The sequence below is a fragment of the Chanodichthys erythropterus genome, chromosome 9 (genome assembly GCF_024489055.1).
Source record: "Chanodichthys erythropterus isolate Z2021 chromosome 9, ASM2448905v1, whole genome shotgun sequence".
NCBI classification, from domain to species: domain Eukaryota; kingdom Metazoa; phylum Chordata; class Actinopteri; order Cypriniformes; family Xenocyprididae; genus Chanodichthys; species Chanodichthys erythropterus.
The window spans coordinates 33,451,089-33,469,983 of NC_090229.1; the positions used below are offsets into that span (position 1 = coordinate 33,451,089).

General features: G+C 36.9%; 1 protein-coding gene across 1 annotated transcript; it reads left to right on the plus strand.

Annotated features, from left to right (window-relative positions):
- Positions 1-1,654: 1,654 nt before the first annotated feature.
- On the plus strand, positions 1,655-17,417 carry rad21l1 (RAD21 cohesin complex component like 1). The gene is made up of 13 exons (XM_067394032.1): positions 1,655-1,798; positions 1,953-2,082; positions 2,164-2,263; positions 2,356-2,459; positions 2,555-2,650; positions 5,677-5,781; positions 6,508-6,624; positions 8,328-8,557; positions 8,674-8,770; positions 9,827-9,975; positions 10,587-10,691; positions 14,690-14,764; positions 17,229-17,417. The coding sequence occupies exons 1-13, from the start codon at positions 1,655-1,657 to the stop codon at positions 17,415-17,417; spliced, it is 1,641 nt and encodes a 546-aa protein (XP_067250133.1).
- The last annotated feature ends 1,478 nt before the right edge of the window (positions 17,418-18,895 follow it).

Below are 18,895 nucleotides of genomic sequence, written 5' to 3' on the forward strand. Positions count from 1 at the left end.
TCTTTCTTAAGGTGTGCCTTTAGCCCCATTGTACCCTACTGTCTACTGTAAGTGCACTATTAGGCTATGCTCTAAATTGTGTTGTCAATATAACAGTGTACTCTGTCAGTATTTCCTGGTATATAAACTATGGCTGTGACTTTAATTGAATGAAAATGATTGAAAATGCACAGGGCTGCACTTTTTCTATATGGCTTATCTTCAATTTCAGTAGTACAAAGTTACACATATTTCTTTATTGATTGCAAGAGATTGGACTGGATTCATGCTTTTACTGTTGGTCTGTCAACAAATTACAGTAGCTACATTGTCATTGAAATACAAAAAAGAAAACACAAGACTATTTTAAAGTAATAAAATAGAGAATGGTAAACACAGAAGTGACCTGGGAATTATATAAAATGTCTTTATTCTATATATACTCTTATCCTACAGTGAATAAAAAAATAAATAAAATAAACAAATTTATTTTGTGTAACCTGTGAAGAAATTTAACACCATTATTTTCTCAGCAGACTAACATGTCTCTTTGATATAAGACATAGGCCTACCAAGTGTTACTGCCTCAGAGTTACACCGTGTCCTAACCAGACGCGACGGGATAAAAGGTATCTTTTCCATGTTAATCGTTTTTTTTTATTTTTTTTATTTTTTTTTTTTTTTTTTTTATGGCGGTCCACATGTGTTACTGAAATAGTAATAAAGCATATCATTAATTAATAACTAATTGTAAAATAAAAATGTGCATTAATAAATGTGTTTACAAATTAATTAACCTAAAAATAAATAGATTAAATTGCAAAGTAACCATGGGCAATAAAAGCAATAGGCCTCATAAATAAATAGTGGAATTTCAAATTGTGTTTAAAAAGAGAAATAATTAATTGGATTATTTAAGAAATAGCGGGTTGCGCGTGGGGACATTCTTTTGAACTCTATTCATTTCGTTTAATAGGCTATTCAAATAAATTAAATAGGGAAGAGGCGAAACTCAATGAAAAAAAAAGCATCTAACAGCACGTAGCAGACAAGGCAATATTTTTAATGTCCAGCATAGCATACAAGTAAATAAAGCGCACGTGAAGTGGGCGGGAAAATTGATTCAGTGTTGATGAACGTTGAGCGGCAAAAGGTAGGTCTACGGTAGAAAAATAAAAGATGTCTAAACTTTTACAATTTTTTATTTTTAAAAGAATAAAGCTAATTTTCACGATATGAGGTGAAACCTCTCCTAAAGACAGCAAAAATTCAGGTGTATTTAAGTTAATCCAGTAGCCTTACATAAGATGGCGTCTCAAAAACTAGCGAGCTCTCTACCTAGGGCGTCATAGGCTCGTTTCGAAAGCACTAAATGTTTGGTGACTATCTAGACAGCATTTTGGAAGACCGTTCAAACATTTGAACGGTCCCTATTAAGGCTGTCTAGGTCGGCAGCTAACTATATGTTTTGAGACGAATTCAAAGCCTAATAAATAGACAAACGCTAATGTTACGTAAGGACTTTGGAGTGGCAACCTGTACCGAAGTACAACATGTTTATAAACAAAAAGGATTTTCTTATTTTACGAATAACTACATGTAAATGTACGGCATAAACGCAAATAAGCTAAATTCCAGCTCACGGTTTCCCATGACAGACACAGCACACACCACGATGTTTTATTCCCAACTCTTCATCTCGAAACGGGGCACACTGGCCAAGATCTGGCTGGCAGCCCACTGGGAGAAGAAAATAACCAAAGCACACGTGTTTGAATGTGACCTGGAGGCCACCATCAAGGAAATCCTATCCCCCCAGGTAAGGTTCAACCTGGTTAATCCATATATTTGCACTAAATCAGGTTACTATTGTGGTTAACTTACTGCTCATGTTTATAGCTAGAATAAAGTGTAAAGCTAAACTAGAAAAAGAAAATAATTTGTGTGTGTGATCTAACTCTATGATTCAACAGATTAAAATTGGTCTGCGAACTTCAGGTCACCTTCTTTTAGGAGTTGTCCGGATATACTCAAAGAAGACCAGATACCTTCTCTCAGACTGCAGTGATGCGCTGGTCAAAATTAAAGTGGCTTTCCGGCCAGGTGAATGCAGCCTTAAATCTGTCAGTGACAGCAGAATAAGCAAACACTGCAACTCTAATGAGATTTCATTTTTGACCATAGGACAGACAGACCTACCTGAGGATGCGATGGAGGCCACGTTAAAAGCTATCACTCTACCAGAAGACTTTACTGACTTTGACACTCAGCTACCTGATCTCAAGTATCGTGTTTATCAACAGCTCAGCTCTTCAATATATTTTTTCTGATGTAGTGTTTTTTTATGACCTATTTGGCATGCTGTGTCTCACCCAGCACCATTGATGTGGTAGACCACTTCTCTTTAAATCAGTGCCGCACTGAAGATATTACTCTCAAAGAGAACTTTGGGAACCACTTTCTCACCATCGAGGGAATAGGTATCAACTCTGAATAATCAACAAAACCAAGTTGTTTTTACATAGTCTATGCAAAACCATGCATGCCTTTGTTTGTATTTTCTATTTATTCAAAGGGGAGGAAATCCAGGCTTATCAAGGATTGTTTGATCAGAGTTTCAGTGTCCATGGCGACTGCTTTGGTGATGAGGAAATGGCTGTCGACCTCATCGGTGAGTTCATGACATTGACACTGAATATTCACGTTCTACATGCTAATGCACTTTCGGTAGATTAAAGGTGCTACAGAGGATGTTTTCGCCAACTGAGAAACCAAAGACTGTTACTGAGTTTTTGAAATGAGCACATGTGTAAGAACAACCCCCCTCCTTCACAGCTCATTTCGAGGGAACGCCTCCCAAAACTCGTGCATGAGCATTGGAATACGAGTGTTTGTTTACCACCGGCATTCGCTGTGTCGTGTTAGTGGATTCATTATGTCGGACTCACCACAGGTAACTCATAATCTGCAGTTGTTACTCCTGACAAAAACATTGCATGCGGCGCCTGTGGAGTGTGGAAAGTTACTGGAGCGCGCACGTCTCTCACAAGGAACGTAATGGGAGTGATTGACAAGCCAGAGGGCCAATTGGCTGATGTTTTTAAGGCCCTACCTCGTGCACAGATGATGTATATTGATATTATTCCTTTCAGTGCACCTAATAAATAGTCTTTTATCATTTAGTATAGACAGTTTCAAGTAATATTGCAAAAATGTATAAAACAAAACATCCTCTATATGACTGTTTAAAGTCAACACGAAATCAAAACTGACATTTTTTTCACTACTGCATACAGAAACCCTAAGAGGCCAAGGATGATTATTAATTTTCTTTCTTGTTTTCTCATGATCATGACTTAAAGGTGCAGTATATAAAATTTTCTGTCCGCTAGAGGTCGCTAGAGACCTATTCAAAACAAAGGCATAGCTTAATGATGCCAAGTTTGAGCGCAGAATCTTGGGGCATGTAGTCTTTACCTTACAACCGGTGGAAAATAATCGGGATAGGACTCGGGCAGAAATAATGTTCATGGATGTGATTATTAACGTTACTGTAGTATGAAGCAGAGCAGGAGCGAGTGTTGTGAACAAAGCCGCTGGAGTGATTACGCAACACGTGCCTTGAGAGCAGCGGAACTTTTATTATGTCACAGCCGCCGGCTGTGCTTTTCCGGTCATGAGTATGAGGTAACACAGCTATGTTTATCATATTAGATACATAGAGTATTGAAAATGATGTCATAACGTTATAACGTTGTGCATTCACCCGTTGGCTGCTGTGAAACATTTGTTACACACTGCAGTAAGATTTTAGAATGTCATATTAAATGCTGGATAGCTTGTGTTGATAAATGGCATGGAATTAATTTTAAAACGTAATGTATGATGGAGAAAATTATTTATTACTGTTACTGAAAATAAAGCTGCATCTGATTATGCTATGTTAGCTACTTCACAAAATAGTGTTTTTCTCTGATGCATTTTAAAGCATGGTACTCGAAAAAAATCAAGAAAAATTTATTTAAACAATGAGTAAACGTGTTGAGCTATATAACAATAATTAGTTTTCTGTCTATAAATAGATCAAAACAGTTGTATCTTGTCTATTAAAACATAATATATTAAAGCATCTTTGGTGTTTCCATGGTTTCTACAAAATAAAACCGGAAACCGAGGGTAACGCGGGAATGACGCAATTAACAAGCGACTCCTCACACGTCCCGAAGCCTTGGTTAAAATTGCAATTTTCTCAAGATTTACAAATAGTCGCAAACATTTGTGATATTGTAAGTACTCAAGTGAACAAAATGTATAACACTGGCCTAGTGGTTTTTGGATATTTTACTGCAAAATTCTTACATATTGCACCTTTAATTTTCTCATGATCTCAAAATAACAAATGTTTTCTTGTGATCACGACTTAATTTTCTTGTGATCTCGACAACAACAGTTGTTCTTTAATGGCTTATTTCCACCGAGCGGTACAGTTCAGTACTGTACGCAATTTTAGCCGTTTCCATTTTTTTATAGTCAGAAGTTGTGAATGGTACCCTAATTCCGAACTGTACTATCCCACTTTTTTTGATACCCTTCTTTTGGGGTACCTAGCACAGTAGTACCCAAAGTACCGGTACCAAAATTGTGGAGCTACCCTCACTGGAGAACGTTGATTGGCTGACAGAGATTCATCACTTGCGCATGCTACAAAGGGGAATAACAACACAATACCATTGCAACACAATGTGTATTTTTTTGGCTGTTTTTCCTTGCAGCCTTCAATCTTTACTCAAACAAAGCTGCTGTATGTCCTTCGTTGTTGTTTACTGTTACATTTTTCTTCACGTGAGAATGACGTCGATCGCTACTTTCCGGCATACACCACGCTCATCAAGTAAGGGTACTGTTGCCGGTGGAAACAACACAAGCCGGATCAGAGTTTACCATCCTGAATCGTACTGTACTGAACTGAACCAAACCGTACCGCTCGGTGGAAACGAGCCACAAGTTGGTAGTATAGAAGGTGGCACAGGTGGCAGTATAGAACTGAATATAACTGATGGGGTATGGTATATGTTATCCACCTTACTGTGTACGCGTTTGGAACAGAGTGAAGGCCTACTTGTTCGTGATCACTATAATTTGTGCAGTAGGCTATTGTGTGCGATTCTGAAAAGTATAACTTACAAATGTTAAATGCTTGAATCAATACTAAACTTATTTAATTAAATGTTTTTTAAAAAAAAAAATAGGATACATAAAATGCCCTCATGTCACATTACAAAAGAAAAATGGGTTTCAAATATGGTTTAATGTTGACTTGAAAGGTGGATTGTATAATTTCTTCACCACCAAATGGAATTGCGACAAGTGACTATTTTTATACTATTGACTACTATTTTTTTATTTTTTAACATGTTTAGGAAATATGGCTACCCCCCCATGGCTCAGTGTGCACATTAAACTGAACACAATAAATATGTTAAATTCCAAAAATCAAATAATATATAAAATGATCACATGTTTATGTGTTGAGAATGAATTATGAGTCCCTTGCATTTTTGTGCATTTTTTTACATTTGATTTTGTACAAACACATTTGTCTAATTTTTGTCTTTATTAAAAACCTTAATGGAACCTCACCACCTTTACACTTCTGAGTCCAATATTTGTTTCCTTCTTTGTTTGTGGTCTGTCAAGATTTTATAGCGAGTAATACTGAGGATACTCCGATGCCTGATTTCTATGCAGACACTCCTGATGAATTACCAGCTACACCTCCTCCAACCGCTGTCGGTGCAGGAGGTAATGTTACTTTTTGTTTTACATATTTGGATTACATTATATTTTGCCCTTTGAAAATGATGAGCCAGCAGCCATATTGTTGTTCATGGTTTATTCATCTTCGTATTTTATTCTCATTAGCTTTTAGGAATAAGTAAATGTTCTGACATGGTGTCAGTGGACATATACAAGAAATAGTCACGTGAATGCTCTGATTCAGATTTAAGTTGTTTTAAAAAGTCTTTACTTTGCCAAAGCATTGATAACATTAAATTACAGACACACAATTTGAAAATAAATTGATAAAATAATACTTATGAGAAGGAAAACGCAAAAAAAGTACACAATGATTTGTTTTGTCATCCAAGTGTATTACAAGTCTTGCTGGCAAAAAATAAGATTGTAAAAATTAGACAAGTTTGATTTGCATTCATGCATTTTGCTGTCATGCAGAATAAATCTGACATAGCCAGTTTACATGGATGTGAATATAAATCAAGTTTTTAAATTTATTTTCAAATTGAGGCTAAACTGACATGCATTTAAATATAAATATTTAATAACAAATACATTTAGGTGTGTAGTATGGGCTTTACACGTTTAATACCCAACCATTAAGATTATAATATGACAAATGCGTAATATCTGATGTGGTGTACAGTAACAAACTTAACATTATCAATCAAGCAATTTCCCTTTGCTTCCAACATTAACATTTATCACTGTGTCATTTTCTTAAAGACTCAGAGTCCGTGCAACCAGAACTTTCCTGTTTAAAGGGTAGGAGCAGTCCAGCCTTGACTGAGACAACTTTCTTGGTAAATGCAGAGGAAGGTTTCGCTCTTGCACCTGTTGCTGTTACACGTGAGTGTTAACTGCTCTGGAGAATAAAATGAGCAGTAGTATTGACCTTTGCTTCGAATTGGTTAACAGTGTTCACTGTTGAACTGTTAAAGGGATAGTTCACCCAAAAATTCTGTCATCATTTACTAAAACTCTTGTCCTTCCTAATCTGTATGACTTACTTTCTTTTGTGGAACATAATGGAAGATATTTTGAGAAAAGTTTTCTGTGTTCATTATGGAAGTCAATGGTCACCAAAACTGTTTGGTTACCAACATTCTTTAAAATATATTTCTTTGTGTTCCACAGAAGAATTAAAGTCATACAGGTTTGGAATGACATGAGAGTGAATAAATGATGACAGAATTTTCATTTTTGGGTGAACTGTCCCTTTAATGTTGGGGTTTTAACTGGTCTCATGAAGCCACTTGAGGGTGCTGTTGACAACCAGGAATAAAAATATCTATTTTCTAGGCCAGATCATGGTAATGAATCAGCTGCTGCAGTATGTACACAGTGCACACTATGTAGATTTTCTATGTTCACAGAATACCATGATGCACTACTATGTTTGCCAAAATGTGTAGTATGCAACCAGAGTAATATCAACCACAGTTTTTCTTTACTGATTTTATTTGCACTGCCAAACATACAGCCATTTTTGCATAATATTGGATCAAAAATACAAAATTTGTATTTTTTATATTTTGAGATGGCAACTAGATGCGTTAAAGGATTAGAGGATTAACGGATTTCAGAATTAAAATTTTCTGATAATTTACTCACCCCCATGTCATTCAAGATGTTCATGTATTTCTTTCTTCACTCGTAAAAAAAATTAAGGTTTTTGAGGAAAACATTCCAGGATTTTTCTCCATATAGTGGACTTCAATGGGGAGCAATGGGTTGAAGGTCCAAATTGCAGTTTCAGTGCAGATTCAAAGGGCTCTACACAATCCCAGACGAGGAATAAGGGTCTTATCTAGTGAGACAATCGGTCATTTTCTAAAAAAAAATTACGTAATCACGTTGGAAAGGTTACGAGTGACTTTGACGGAAGCACCGACCCAGTGTTTACAAAGCAAACATGCAAAGATTAAGTGAAACGGCCTTTATAAAAAAAGGTAAAACAATGATGTTGGATGATTTTGAAGTTGGAGGAGAAATGAGATGGAGTTATTTCTACCCTACCTTGCTGCTGGGTCGGTACTTCCGCCTACATCACGTGTGACCTTTCCAACCTGATTACGTAATGCGCATCCCAGAGCTATTGCAAGATAAACATTCGTGGTTTCTTTTTTTTTCTTTTTTTTTAAGAAAATGACAGATTGTTTCTCTAGATAAGACCCTTATTCCTCGTCTGGGATCAAGTAGAGCTCTTTGAAGCTGCATTTAAACTGCAATTTGAACCCCGTTGAAGTCCACTATATTGAGAGAATTTCTTTTTGACTGAGGAAAGAAAGACATGAACATCTTGGATGACATGGGGGTGAGTAAATTGTCAGGAAATTTTAATTCCAAAGTGAACTAATCCTTTAAGCTTGCAACTTTGTTTGACATATTGTGTGTTTGAAATATTTAAACTGACTAATTTTAGAATCCTATAGAACATACTGCTCAATAACCAGTACGCTAGTATTCCATTCTGAATCTAGGCATGGTCACAAATCTGCTAATAATTACAATTGACATCAGACTAATGGAAAGTTCAAACATGTGTTCAGCATCTTCAACAAGGAAAAGAGTGGCGAGGAAGAGAAAGCTGGTGATTGACCGGTCAAAGGAACTAACTGACGATGCCATTAGAGATCAACTGGCTGACTGCTCTGACCTTTTAACCCCTTTGGAGATAGCCCCACCCACTCGGCAGCTCATGGAGTGGAGGGCGAATGGAGGGGTGAAGCAGCTGTTCTCAAGTTTTTGCCTTCCACTTTTACACCCTGACTTAAAGCAGGTACTGCTGAAACAGCAGCAGAGCTCAGCTGAAGTGCACAGCTGTCATTATTATACTGTCAGTGTAGCATTAAGCTGTGCATCATAGGTAAGTGTCCTCTCCCTCTATTCCTCTAGCTGTTCCCTTGTGAAACATCACCTAGGAGACAGGGCTTGGAGGGAGGAGCGAGACAGCAGACTGACCCCGAGGAGATGAGAGAGCAAACTAGAGAGGGTAAGAAATCACATTGCTTCAGACAGAAACAGAGTTGATGAAAATCTATCATTACTCCCTCATGTCGCTTCAAACCAGTTTGACTTTCTTGCAGTTCCATTGTAAATGTCATAAATAATACACTATAGTTCGCCCATAAATTTAAATTCTATCATCATTTACTCACCCTCATGTTGTCCCAAAGCATGATTTTCTTTCTTCTGTGGAACATAAAAGAAGCTGTTTTGAAGAATGTTAGTAAACAAACAGTTTTGGTGACCATCGACAAAATAGACCAAAAACAAACAAACAAACAAACAAAAAACATTGAAAATATTTTTATTGTTCCACAGAAGAAAGTACAGGTGCATCCCAATTTGCATAATTCTATGCCGTTTTGTAGTATAAATGAATAAACACGAGTAGTGTGTTCACACTGAAAATTCCAAAAGGTGCACTTTAAATATCCGGATGATGCACTTAATTAACCGTAAAAATGAAGTTGTGTAATGTTGGACACTTCATGCACTCAACTGTTGGAGCTTTAATTACTTAGCAGAAGGGGAGGGGCTAACAGACTTTGATGTTGAATGACAAAACAAGCTTATAAAATATAAAAACTACACTACACTACGCTACGTCGAGTATATAATGTATAAATGCGTAGTGTTTAGTGCGTCATTGGGACACAACTTAAGACTTACAGGTTGGGAACAACATGAAGGTTGGTAAATGATCACAGAATTTTCATTTTTGGGCAAACTTTCCCTTTAACAGCTGATGCCATTGCTGTGTCATGGTTGAAGAATGTCTCTGGTGCTTTTTTTCTGTACAGTGGAATTGAATTGAATATTGAAATTAATTGTATTCTAATTCTGGAATCAAATGATAGCATGAGGATGGCACTGCCTTCTCAAAACCTTTCTTGTGTGTTGCAAACACACAAGGAGAGCTAGATATTTGGTGAATAATGACTTGTATTGTAAGTCTGCACTTTCCGCAAAATTTTGTTGTGAAGAAAGTAAGTTTAGAATGGCATGAATGTGAAATCTCAGCAAATGATCTGTGTACCTATAGCGGTCGGGGAGAACACTGCTGGGCCGATGCTGGATGACTGGAGTCTGCTGCAAGAGTTTGTTGTTCAAGATCAAGCAGAAGATTCAAACACTACTGTAGAACCTTCTGTCACTCATCTAGAACCTCCAACTACCTGGAACACCACCAGTGTAAGACATGTACACATGCACTTAGGCCGCTTTTTCATTACATGGTTTAAGTGACACAATTCTGATATTTCAGTTCCGATTGGATATAACCCATGAATGTGTAAGCAGGAAAAAAGCACATGGATTCTGATATTCTCAGATCCGTTTCAGGCCTAATTCATATGTGGAAATAAATCGGATATGTGCATTTGCATCTGCCATGTAAGCGGACAGATCGGATATTCCCCTGTCAACGGGAGCCGTATGTCATTGAAAAAGTGATGGTGGTGAATGATGTCGACATCAACTGCGATCACATGACTCTTTTCAGTGGTGCAATGGAGGACGAAGGCTCAACCCAATGTTTTACTGACCTTTAAAGCAAAAGCTTGTATAATCATGCATTACAAATCGTGCCATTTTGTACTTCTAAATTGGGTTGTCAAGTGTATAGTGTAAATGCAGATATCGGATATGGGTCACTTTTAAAAGATGTATTTTTCATCTACAAATCGGAATTGGGCATCAAGACCTGTAGTGTAAATGCAGCCTTAATGAGCACTGACGTCAAGAAGTCAATATTGTCCCTGAAATAACTTTTGACCATTCTTTCACCCTTTTGGTCATAGGAGGAGAGTAGGTTGGAGGTGTCATATCCAGAGCCTGTCTCCGAGATCTCCATGTTTGTTCATCCATCTGTAGAGATGAGGGAATCCCCACTGGTGACACAGACTCAGGTAGTGTTAAACACTCAACCACACACAAAACACATTTGGTCTCTTCAACACGGCCACATGTACTTATTAGGCGTTATTACGTGTCTTTTGAAAGAGTACCTTTTGTATCTCCGGATACAAAAACAAGCGAAGAAGAAGCATTGCTTACGCATGTAAAAAAGGGAGGCTCACAGGCAGGGATCCAAATGCAGCGTTTATTAAAGTTAAGCGTGGTCGTACAGGCAGGGTAAACCAGGGGCAAACAGGAACAGCAGAGGGTAGACAGAATCGTAATCCAGGTACAGGCAGAGGTCAGGACTGGCAGATAACATACACAGGTCGATATACAAAGCAAGGGTCAGAGGTAGGCAGCACAGAATCGTCAAACAGGAAACAGGCAGGAACGGCAACAGACAGGCAGACAGAATAATAACGCTTAGAATTGTCACAGGGTGAATCAAGACTTAGCAAACTGGTGATGTGAGTGAGAGTCCTATATAGTCCTGATAATGAGCTGCAGCTGGGTGTGGTGATCAATGTGGAATGTGCATGAGTGTATGTGGCAACAGGTGATTGGTGGAGTGAGTGCATGTGATTGGCAGGGAGGATTATGGGAAATGGAGTCCGGAGTGAACAGGAACAGACTGTGATCGTGACAACGCACATGCAAGGCTCATGCGAACATTAACCATTAAACAGCATATAAATTAAGGGTATGGAGGAGTACTCGAGTACTTGGATGTGACAGTGACAATCGATCATGAAAACAATGATCACCGTGACTTAAAAAAAATTATTAATTGCGGCATTTTGGATGGTACCTGAAGTCTGACTGGTTAGGATGCAGTGCTAATAACATTATAATGCTGGGCTCCAGACTAACTTTTTTAACTAGGAGCACTGTAGCCCCTGAAAATTTTAGAAGCACAAGCAGAAAATTTAGGGGCACACCTAAATCGACCTGCAGTGCAGTTATTCACATTTTCCCCCTTTTTGACTGTATTACTGACAAATGCCTTGGTAATAAATAGACTTAATTTACAGAAATTACAATGTGCAGTTTTATTTTAAGTTTGCAAGGCTCCAGATTAGCATCTGAGGGCTGCATTATCATTATTAATGTCTAAATAATAATTCAAAAGCAAAACGATTGAAAATATATTAGGCAGTGGAAATTGCAGCCACCTACTGGTTACTATGGTAATTTAATGTCTTTTTTATTTTTAAATAAGTGAAAGTTTTCCTACATTGAAACTTTTAGTTTATACATTTTATTCATTTCATAATCTATGAAGGGTGAACAAATAATGTTTTGGTCATCACATTAAAAATAACATTTAAATATGATAATATTAGAGTTTTGAAGTGCTGGAAAAAGATGTGCAAAGTACTTGAAAGCATTTTACTATTCCTGCTGAACTTCCATGGTTACAGTTAGTGTTACTACATTAAATCCATGGCAAATGTTGTTGATTTGTGGACTGAAAGCCCTCTATAACTTGTTCATTCATGGCACAGTGTTTCTCCTGGTTTCCACATCAGTGCTGTTTGATCTGGTATCTACGGTTAATAACGGAGAACTCTGCGATGAATTTGAATGCTTCTCACTAGATCTCGAAGCGATGTTATTAATTCTGTTGGGAATTCAAATGCTTTCTTTACTGGATCTCCCAGCACTGTGTAGTAACAGTGTCGCGTGATAAAGATCGGCTTGTGACGTGAGTAACTCTGTGTGCCTCACGAGTCAGTTTCATTCAGGTGGTCACGCCAGCATGAGTGCTAACAAATTTTGATTGTGCCTGCAGGGAAAATGGTCGCAAAATGTGAGTATTTAGTCGTTGTCTGGAGCCCTGTAATCAGAACACTTTTGTAATAAAATGTTGTGAATTCTTTGTACTTTAGTTGCCCGTGTTTCAGCGTTGTTGTCACGGGAAGAATGCATCCACAACAAGAGTAATCCTATGTTCAGACAAGCACATCAAGTTCACTTGTGCATTTGCATCCTTTCGTGCAGATTTAAGTGGTAATTACTTCTATGTGGTATATGTCTTGTTAGTTTCATATAGGATGTGTTTGGTTGAGTTGGTTAACCTACTAGCAAAGCAGTTCATTCAATCTTCAGTGTCAGCTCAAACGGCAATGCCCCACATTGACTATGATTGGGTTATTTGAGACAGACAGTCATATAAAGGTAAAGGACTGTGCAAGCTTTGGGGGTGTTGATGGACTCTGATGGATCTACTCGGTCTATGCTTTGATTATTGTCGTGTATTCGATAGTATCCGTAATAGTCTATATAATATATAATAGTCATTAACAAATTTCAGTATCACTTATTGAGCTCTTTGCAATGTGCAGTGACGTCATATGGGGTAGCAGTCCATCTGATTTGTCATATTTCTTTGCAACTATGTGATATATGAATGAGTTGAACTCAAATAACTTTCAATGTTCTAGTTACTTTTAAAAATATTTAACATAACTGTATTGCTCTTACATTCTGTAAACTAATGGCCATTGCAGGAAATTGCCATATTATTAGAGCTTTCAAAGTTTTCATAACTATTATATTACAATTTATTCATTATCTATATAAAAAAAATAAGTTTCTTGTGGCTCTTAAGGTATGTGCGTGAATGATCGTTCCTGCTCTCGCAAGATTCTGTCTTTCTCCCTCTAAAAATAAGTTATATTTCTTCCCACTCCCACCCACAATTTTTATGTTTTGTCCTGCTGCTACCTGCACCATCCCACAGATGGAGATCTACAAGGATTTTTCAGTCCAGTTTCAGTATGATTTTTTTTTTCTCACTCCATTGTTTTCCTATTCCCTCACACAAATGACGCTTCTGACATCACCATCTTTCTCCTCCCACTTTCCACGCACACATCAGTATCTTCCCTGCCGCCACACACAGCGATTCAAAACTTGTCCCATGCCGTACTCGGCTGCGTTTAGTCCTGTGAATGCACTGCAGACAATCTTTCCTGTGAAAAATGTACCACAATGCGAATCTGAGAGGCGGGTCCAATTGTGCTTTTGTTACATCTGAACTGCTGTATTTCAACGTAATTTCAGATTGATTAGGCTCTTTTCGCACACTTAAAACAGATGATAAAAATTACTTACAATTTTCTTACCTATCAAACAATCTGAGTGATCCTTAATGGCTCTTATGTTACTAAGTGCAGCTGAGATGGATAATACCAGGACACTATTATAGTCATATAATGCAAGCATTTCCATTTGGCAACATAGTCTATCCTAACAGAGAGTGATTTAAAATGTTACAGTGGTTGTTATTGTTGTTCAAATGTTGTTATGTCATATATATTACATAGAGCTTATCCATGAATGGAAAGAAATGAATACTTTTATATTCAGCAAGGATGCATTAAATTGATCAAACATGAAAGTAAAAAATGTTACTAAAGATTTCTATTTCAAATAAATAAATAGTTCAGTCGTCATGACACTCTAGATGGCGCAGGCTGATGGGTCCTTAACGCAAGCTGATGATAATTACAGCATTGACTACTTGGCACAAGCTGATTGGTCCATGTCACTTTTGCAGCCAGACACACATTTAAATGGCTGGTAACATTCACTATAGCAGTTTGCAGTGTGCATCAAAGTTCCTCTAAAACCCGCCACCTTCCCCAGATCCACCTGTATAGAATATTGATATATGCTTTTTGTGCAGCAGTGTATCGGTGTATTGGCAGTGGCAAGTTACTTGCTCTGCAGCAGCAGCAATAATCTACAGCAACAGCAATAATCTACAGCAGCGTAGCAGATCTATTCTGCCAAGACCAAATACATTAACATTGTCATATCCATTACCATGCCAACAATCTTCCGAGAGTTGTCATGATTGAAATGCTGTTTTTGAACTTTCTATTCATCAAAAAATAACACTTTTACAGTAGGGAGTTGCTGTGTTCAGAGTAGAGAATATGTGTGTATATGTGTGTATGTGTGTACCTGCAGAACATTAACGTCTTTCCTTTGTCTGCAGTCAGCTCTAAACAGCCAGGATGTGGAGGATAAGAGACTGACCAGTCGGGCACATGACCTCTTTCAGGCCCTCAAAGTAAGAAACAATCAAACGCCAGATCCAAAGACAGTGTTGTTGCTGATCGGGCCTGGTGTGAGGAGCAGCTGTAGATGAGGATTAGGAGTGAAGGATTAAAAGAATGGGAAATTAAATGTATGGGTGATGATGAGAACAGCAGGTTTAAGGTCATAAACGCACACACGCTGTCATTCATTTGTCACTCTGTTCATAGGAGAAACGCCAGGCCGTGTTGAAGCACTTCACTTTCATATTTGAAACATGTTCTGCATAGGATCGGGATATTAAACTACTAAAAACAAACACTGTACATAATCTAATAATCAAAACTCTCATTATGAGGACAAAACAAAGTTATCTAGTCATTTCAAAGATGTCTTCTCTTGCCATTTCTGAATCATTTTCCAAATTATAACATTGTTTATTATGAAATGCTCTTAATATACTGATTAAAGGAACACTCCACTTTTTTTGAAAATAGGCTCATTTTCCAACTCCCCTAGAGTTAAACAGTTGAGTTTTACCGTTTTCGAATCCATTCAGCCGATCTCCGGTTCTGGCGGTACCACTTTTAGCATAGCTTAGCATAGTTCATTGAATCTGATTAGACCGTTAGCATTGCGCTTAAAAATGACCAAAGAGTTTTGATATTTTTCCTATTTAAAACTTGACTCTTCTGTAGTTACATCGTGTACTAAGACTGGCGGAACATGAAAAGTTCAAGCAAGGAACTTTGCTGCCGTATCATGGGTGCAGCAGTGCAATGATATTACACAGCGTCTCTCACAAACGTCTCCATGGTTGCAAGGCACGTTCCCTGTGCAAGCAGGGGCTCACGGGCGCTGCGTAATATCATTGCACTGCTGCAGCCATGATACGGCAGCAAAGTTCCTTGATTATTACGCCTGAATGAGAGTATAGTTCCTAGCCATATCAGCCTAGAAAATCACAACTTTTTATTTTCCGTCGGTCTTAGTACACGATTTAACTACAGAAGAGTCAAGTTTTAAATAGGAAAAATATCAAAACTCTTTGGTCATTTTTAAGCGCAATGCTAACGGTCTAATCAGATTCAATGAACTATGCTAAGCTATGCTAAAAGTGGTACTGCCAGAACCAGAGATCGGCTGAATGGATTCGAAAATGGTAAAACTCAACAGTTTAACTCTAGGGGAGTTGGAAAATGAGCCTATTTTCAAAAAAAGTGGAGTGTTCCTTTAATAATGCTAAATGTATGGGGGAAAAAACAAAACTTCTACAGGTGCCATGCATTAATTTGTCAAAAACTTGGTTTAATTAAACATGACAGTGTACGACAGATAAAATAATTGTATTTGCTGCATTCTCGTTTTCTGCAGCATTTTAGCAAAAGTATCTATTTTGCAGCTCACCGTGTTTAGCAGGAGAGAGAAGCAATGCGCACAGCAGAAAGGGCTTGAATGAAGTGCATTTGGCTCTAGATAAAAATATTAGAGGATATAGCGGTGAAAGATCACGACTGTGCTTGTGGTGTGAACCGCTCTATCAATTTTTGGACTTGAATATTTCAAGTGTATTGAATACCATTAGGTTTAAATCTCTATCTAAAATTCTAGCTTTTAAAGCTACTAAACTAAAACTTTAAAGTATTTCAAACTTAAAGCTGTTAAATCTGCTTTCTGGCTAGGCTTTCTCAAGCCAACATCAAAGTTTATTTACAAACCTTTCAGTCCAACTTGATCTCTACAGAGGAAGCCATTTTACATGTTTCTGTGGAATAAAGTCCTGGTATTACAGTAGTTGCTGTCTGTCTAAACCAAAAGAAACTTAAACTAATGGTTCCTGCAATAATGTGTTTACCTACCATATTCCTACCTAAAATTAACATCTGCACTGGACAAAATATTTATCAATGCCTTTTATGCTTAACTTGAAGAAGAAAATTATTATTCATCCTAAAATATTAAATAAATGTCATAGAAAGCATTAACTTTCTCATACATGTTGTTGCATTGTTACAACACTATTTTTTTGTTTTAAAATAAATTAAGTAAATTGTTAGTGTTTCTTGAAAAATATTGCTTCAATTAATGTTTTGCAAGATAATTAATGTTTACCTTTTATAATTCCAAGCGAAAAGTGATTTTTTTTTTTTTTGTTCTATTTGCATTTGACCCGTTCCAAAAATCCACATTTACAAAATTTGAGAGGATTATGATATTGCACATTTAGAATACACTTAGGGACTCATATTAATGTATGAAAGACTTGTTCCCCATATCGTTTAACCACTCAGAATGCAGATAGAACCTGATAATTTCAAAGCGGCGAGTTGTGCAAGTCAAACATCATTTGATTGCTCTCCAAAAATAATCTATAAAGATTCCTTTCAAAAAAGGCTGATCCTCCTGAAAGTCACTATATAATTTGCATACTTGATAATGTGTTAGTTGGTATGCATGTTTTAGATTTGAACCTGCACTAACTTCTCCTTTCTCTTCAGAGACAAGACTCTTCTCCCAATGCCATGTACAGTCTTCACGCTTTGTGTGAGAGCAGAAGTCGTTCATGTGTGGCAGCCATGTTTTTCTGCTTGCTGGTGTTAAGGAAACAACAAATCCTCAACCTGCACCAGAGCTCCCCATACAGTGACATTATCGCCACACCTGGGCCTCTCTTTCTTTCCCTCTAGAACAGGTAGCCATGAAGCCATGGAGGGAAAAACATCTGAGGCTTTGACTCATTAAAGGGCTTTGCTGTGTCATACATGTTCTGAGTTGGAAGCAACTTTGATGAATTTCAGGGTTTTTTTTTTTTTTTTTTAGAAATTTAGTGGTGTTATGTGTTATGAATCCCTGAGGAGACCTGCTTAACACAATGAAATGCATCTGTATAGTGTTCTACTGTTTCTAAAAAAACTAAATATATATTATATATATTTTTATTTATATATATATATGTTGTGCTCAGATCTGTGTGAGCTTGGCTATGGCAGAATCGTACCGTAGAACAGCACTCAATACAGTGAATTGTCTGGGTCAAATGATCATTAATATGATCGTTTCAGTTTAACCAATTTAATGATCTAAGTAAATTAACATTTGTTCATTACTGAAAAGTGAGTTGCAATAGCTTGAAAGTCGAGCATGTATAGTCTTTTCTTCCTACAGTTTAATGTAGTAATAGTTAAGTTTTTAAAACAGTTCTGCTCAATGTTGGTTATGTTGATCTGTATTTTCTTTTCACCCGATCCTTAAAAAACAATAAACGTATAAATCAAATAAATAAGTACCGTTAAATATTGCAAAACTAAAAAAAAAATATTTACTCTTTCTACTGTTGTTTCAAACAATGACATTCTTTCACAAATGCTAAAGGAGAAGTTTAGCAGATTGTTCTGGGTGCTCTTTTAAAATGAAAGTGAATGGGGACTGATGCTATACTGAGAAAAACAGCATTGTCAAAGTAGATACGACCGTTTCAGATCTCTAATCTATCTCTGCAGCTGCTTTAGCATTACTTTAAAGTAGTGTTCAGTAGTGTAGTGTATCATATTTGATGCATGAATTTCTAAGACCGCTAAATTATCAACCTGATCAAAACTTTGCTGAAAAACCTGTTTCACCAATCTTCTACATGCCTTCTGTCATCTAATTGATTTTTGAAGATTTATACTCTTATTTTTTATTTTTATTTTTTTAGCAAGTAAAAGGCCTTTTAGTATAATTATAAATTATACTAAATATTGTTCACGTGTCTTGAGATCTCATTTACTGGACTGAAGCAACTTAGGTTTACTTGATTATCTGTACGTACATCATTTATTAAGAGAAATCATGTTAAAATGTGAGCATCTAATATGATGCATAAGTCTTTTGAGGAGCGTTTATTTGTTCATCTCTCTATCATAGTTGTATTGCATTGCATTATATGTTTTGCCCACCCCAATAAAAAATACAGAGCAGCTTTGATCATAAAGCTTTGTAAATATCATCTTAAGACATTTTATTGGGAGGGTGACAATTGATATTTATATGCATTAAATTAGTCTGCTATACTGTTATAAAGATCTCACTGACTTACATTACATTAAGAATTTCATCTTACTTTTTGGCCATATAAATTTCAGCAACAGCACAAAATTGCATACTTTTACAGTTTGGGCCTCTG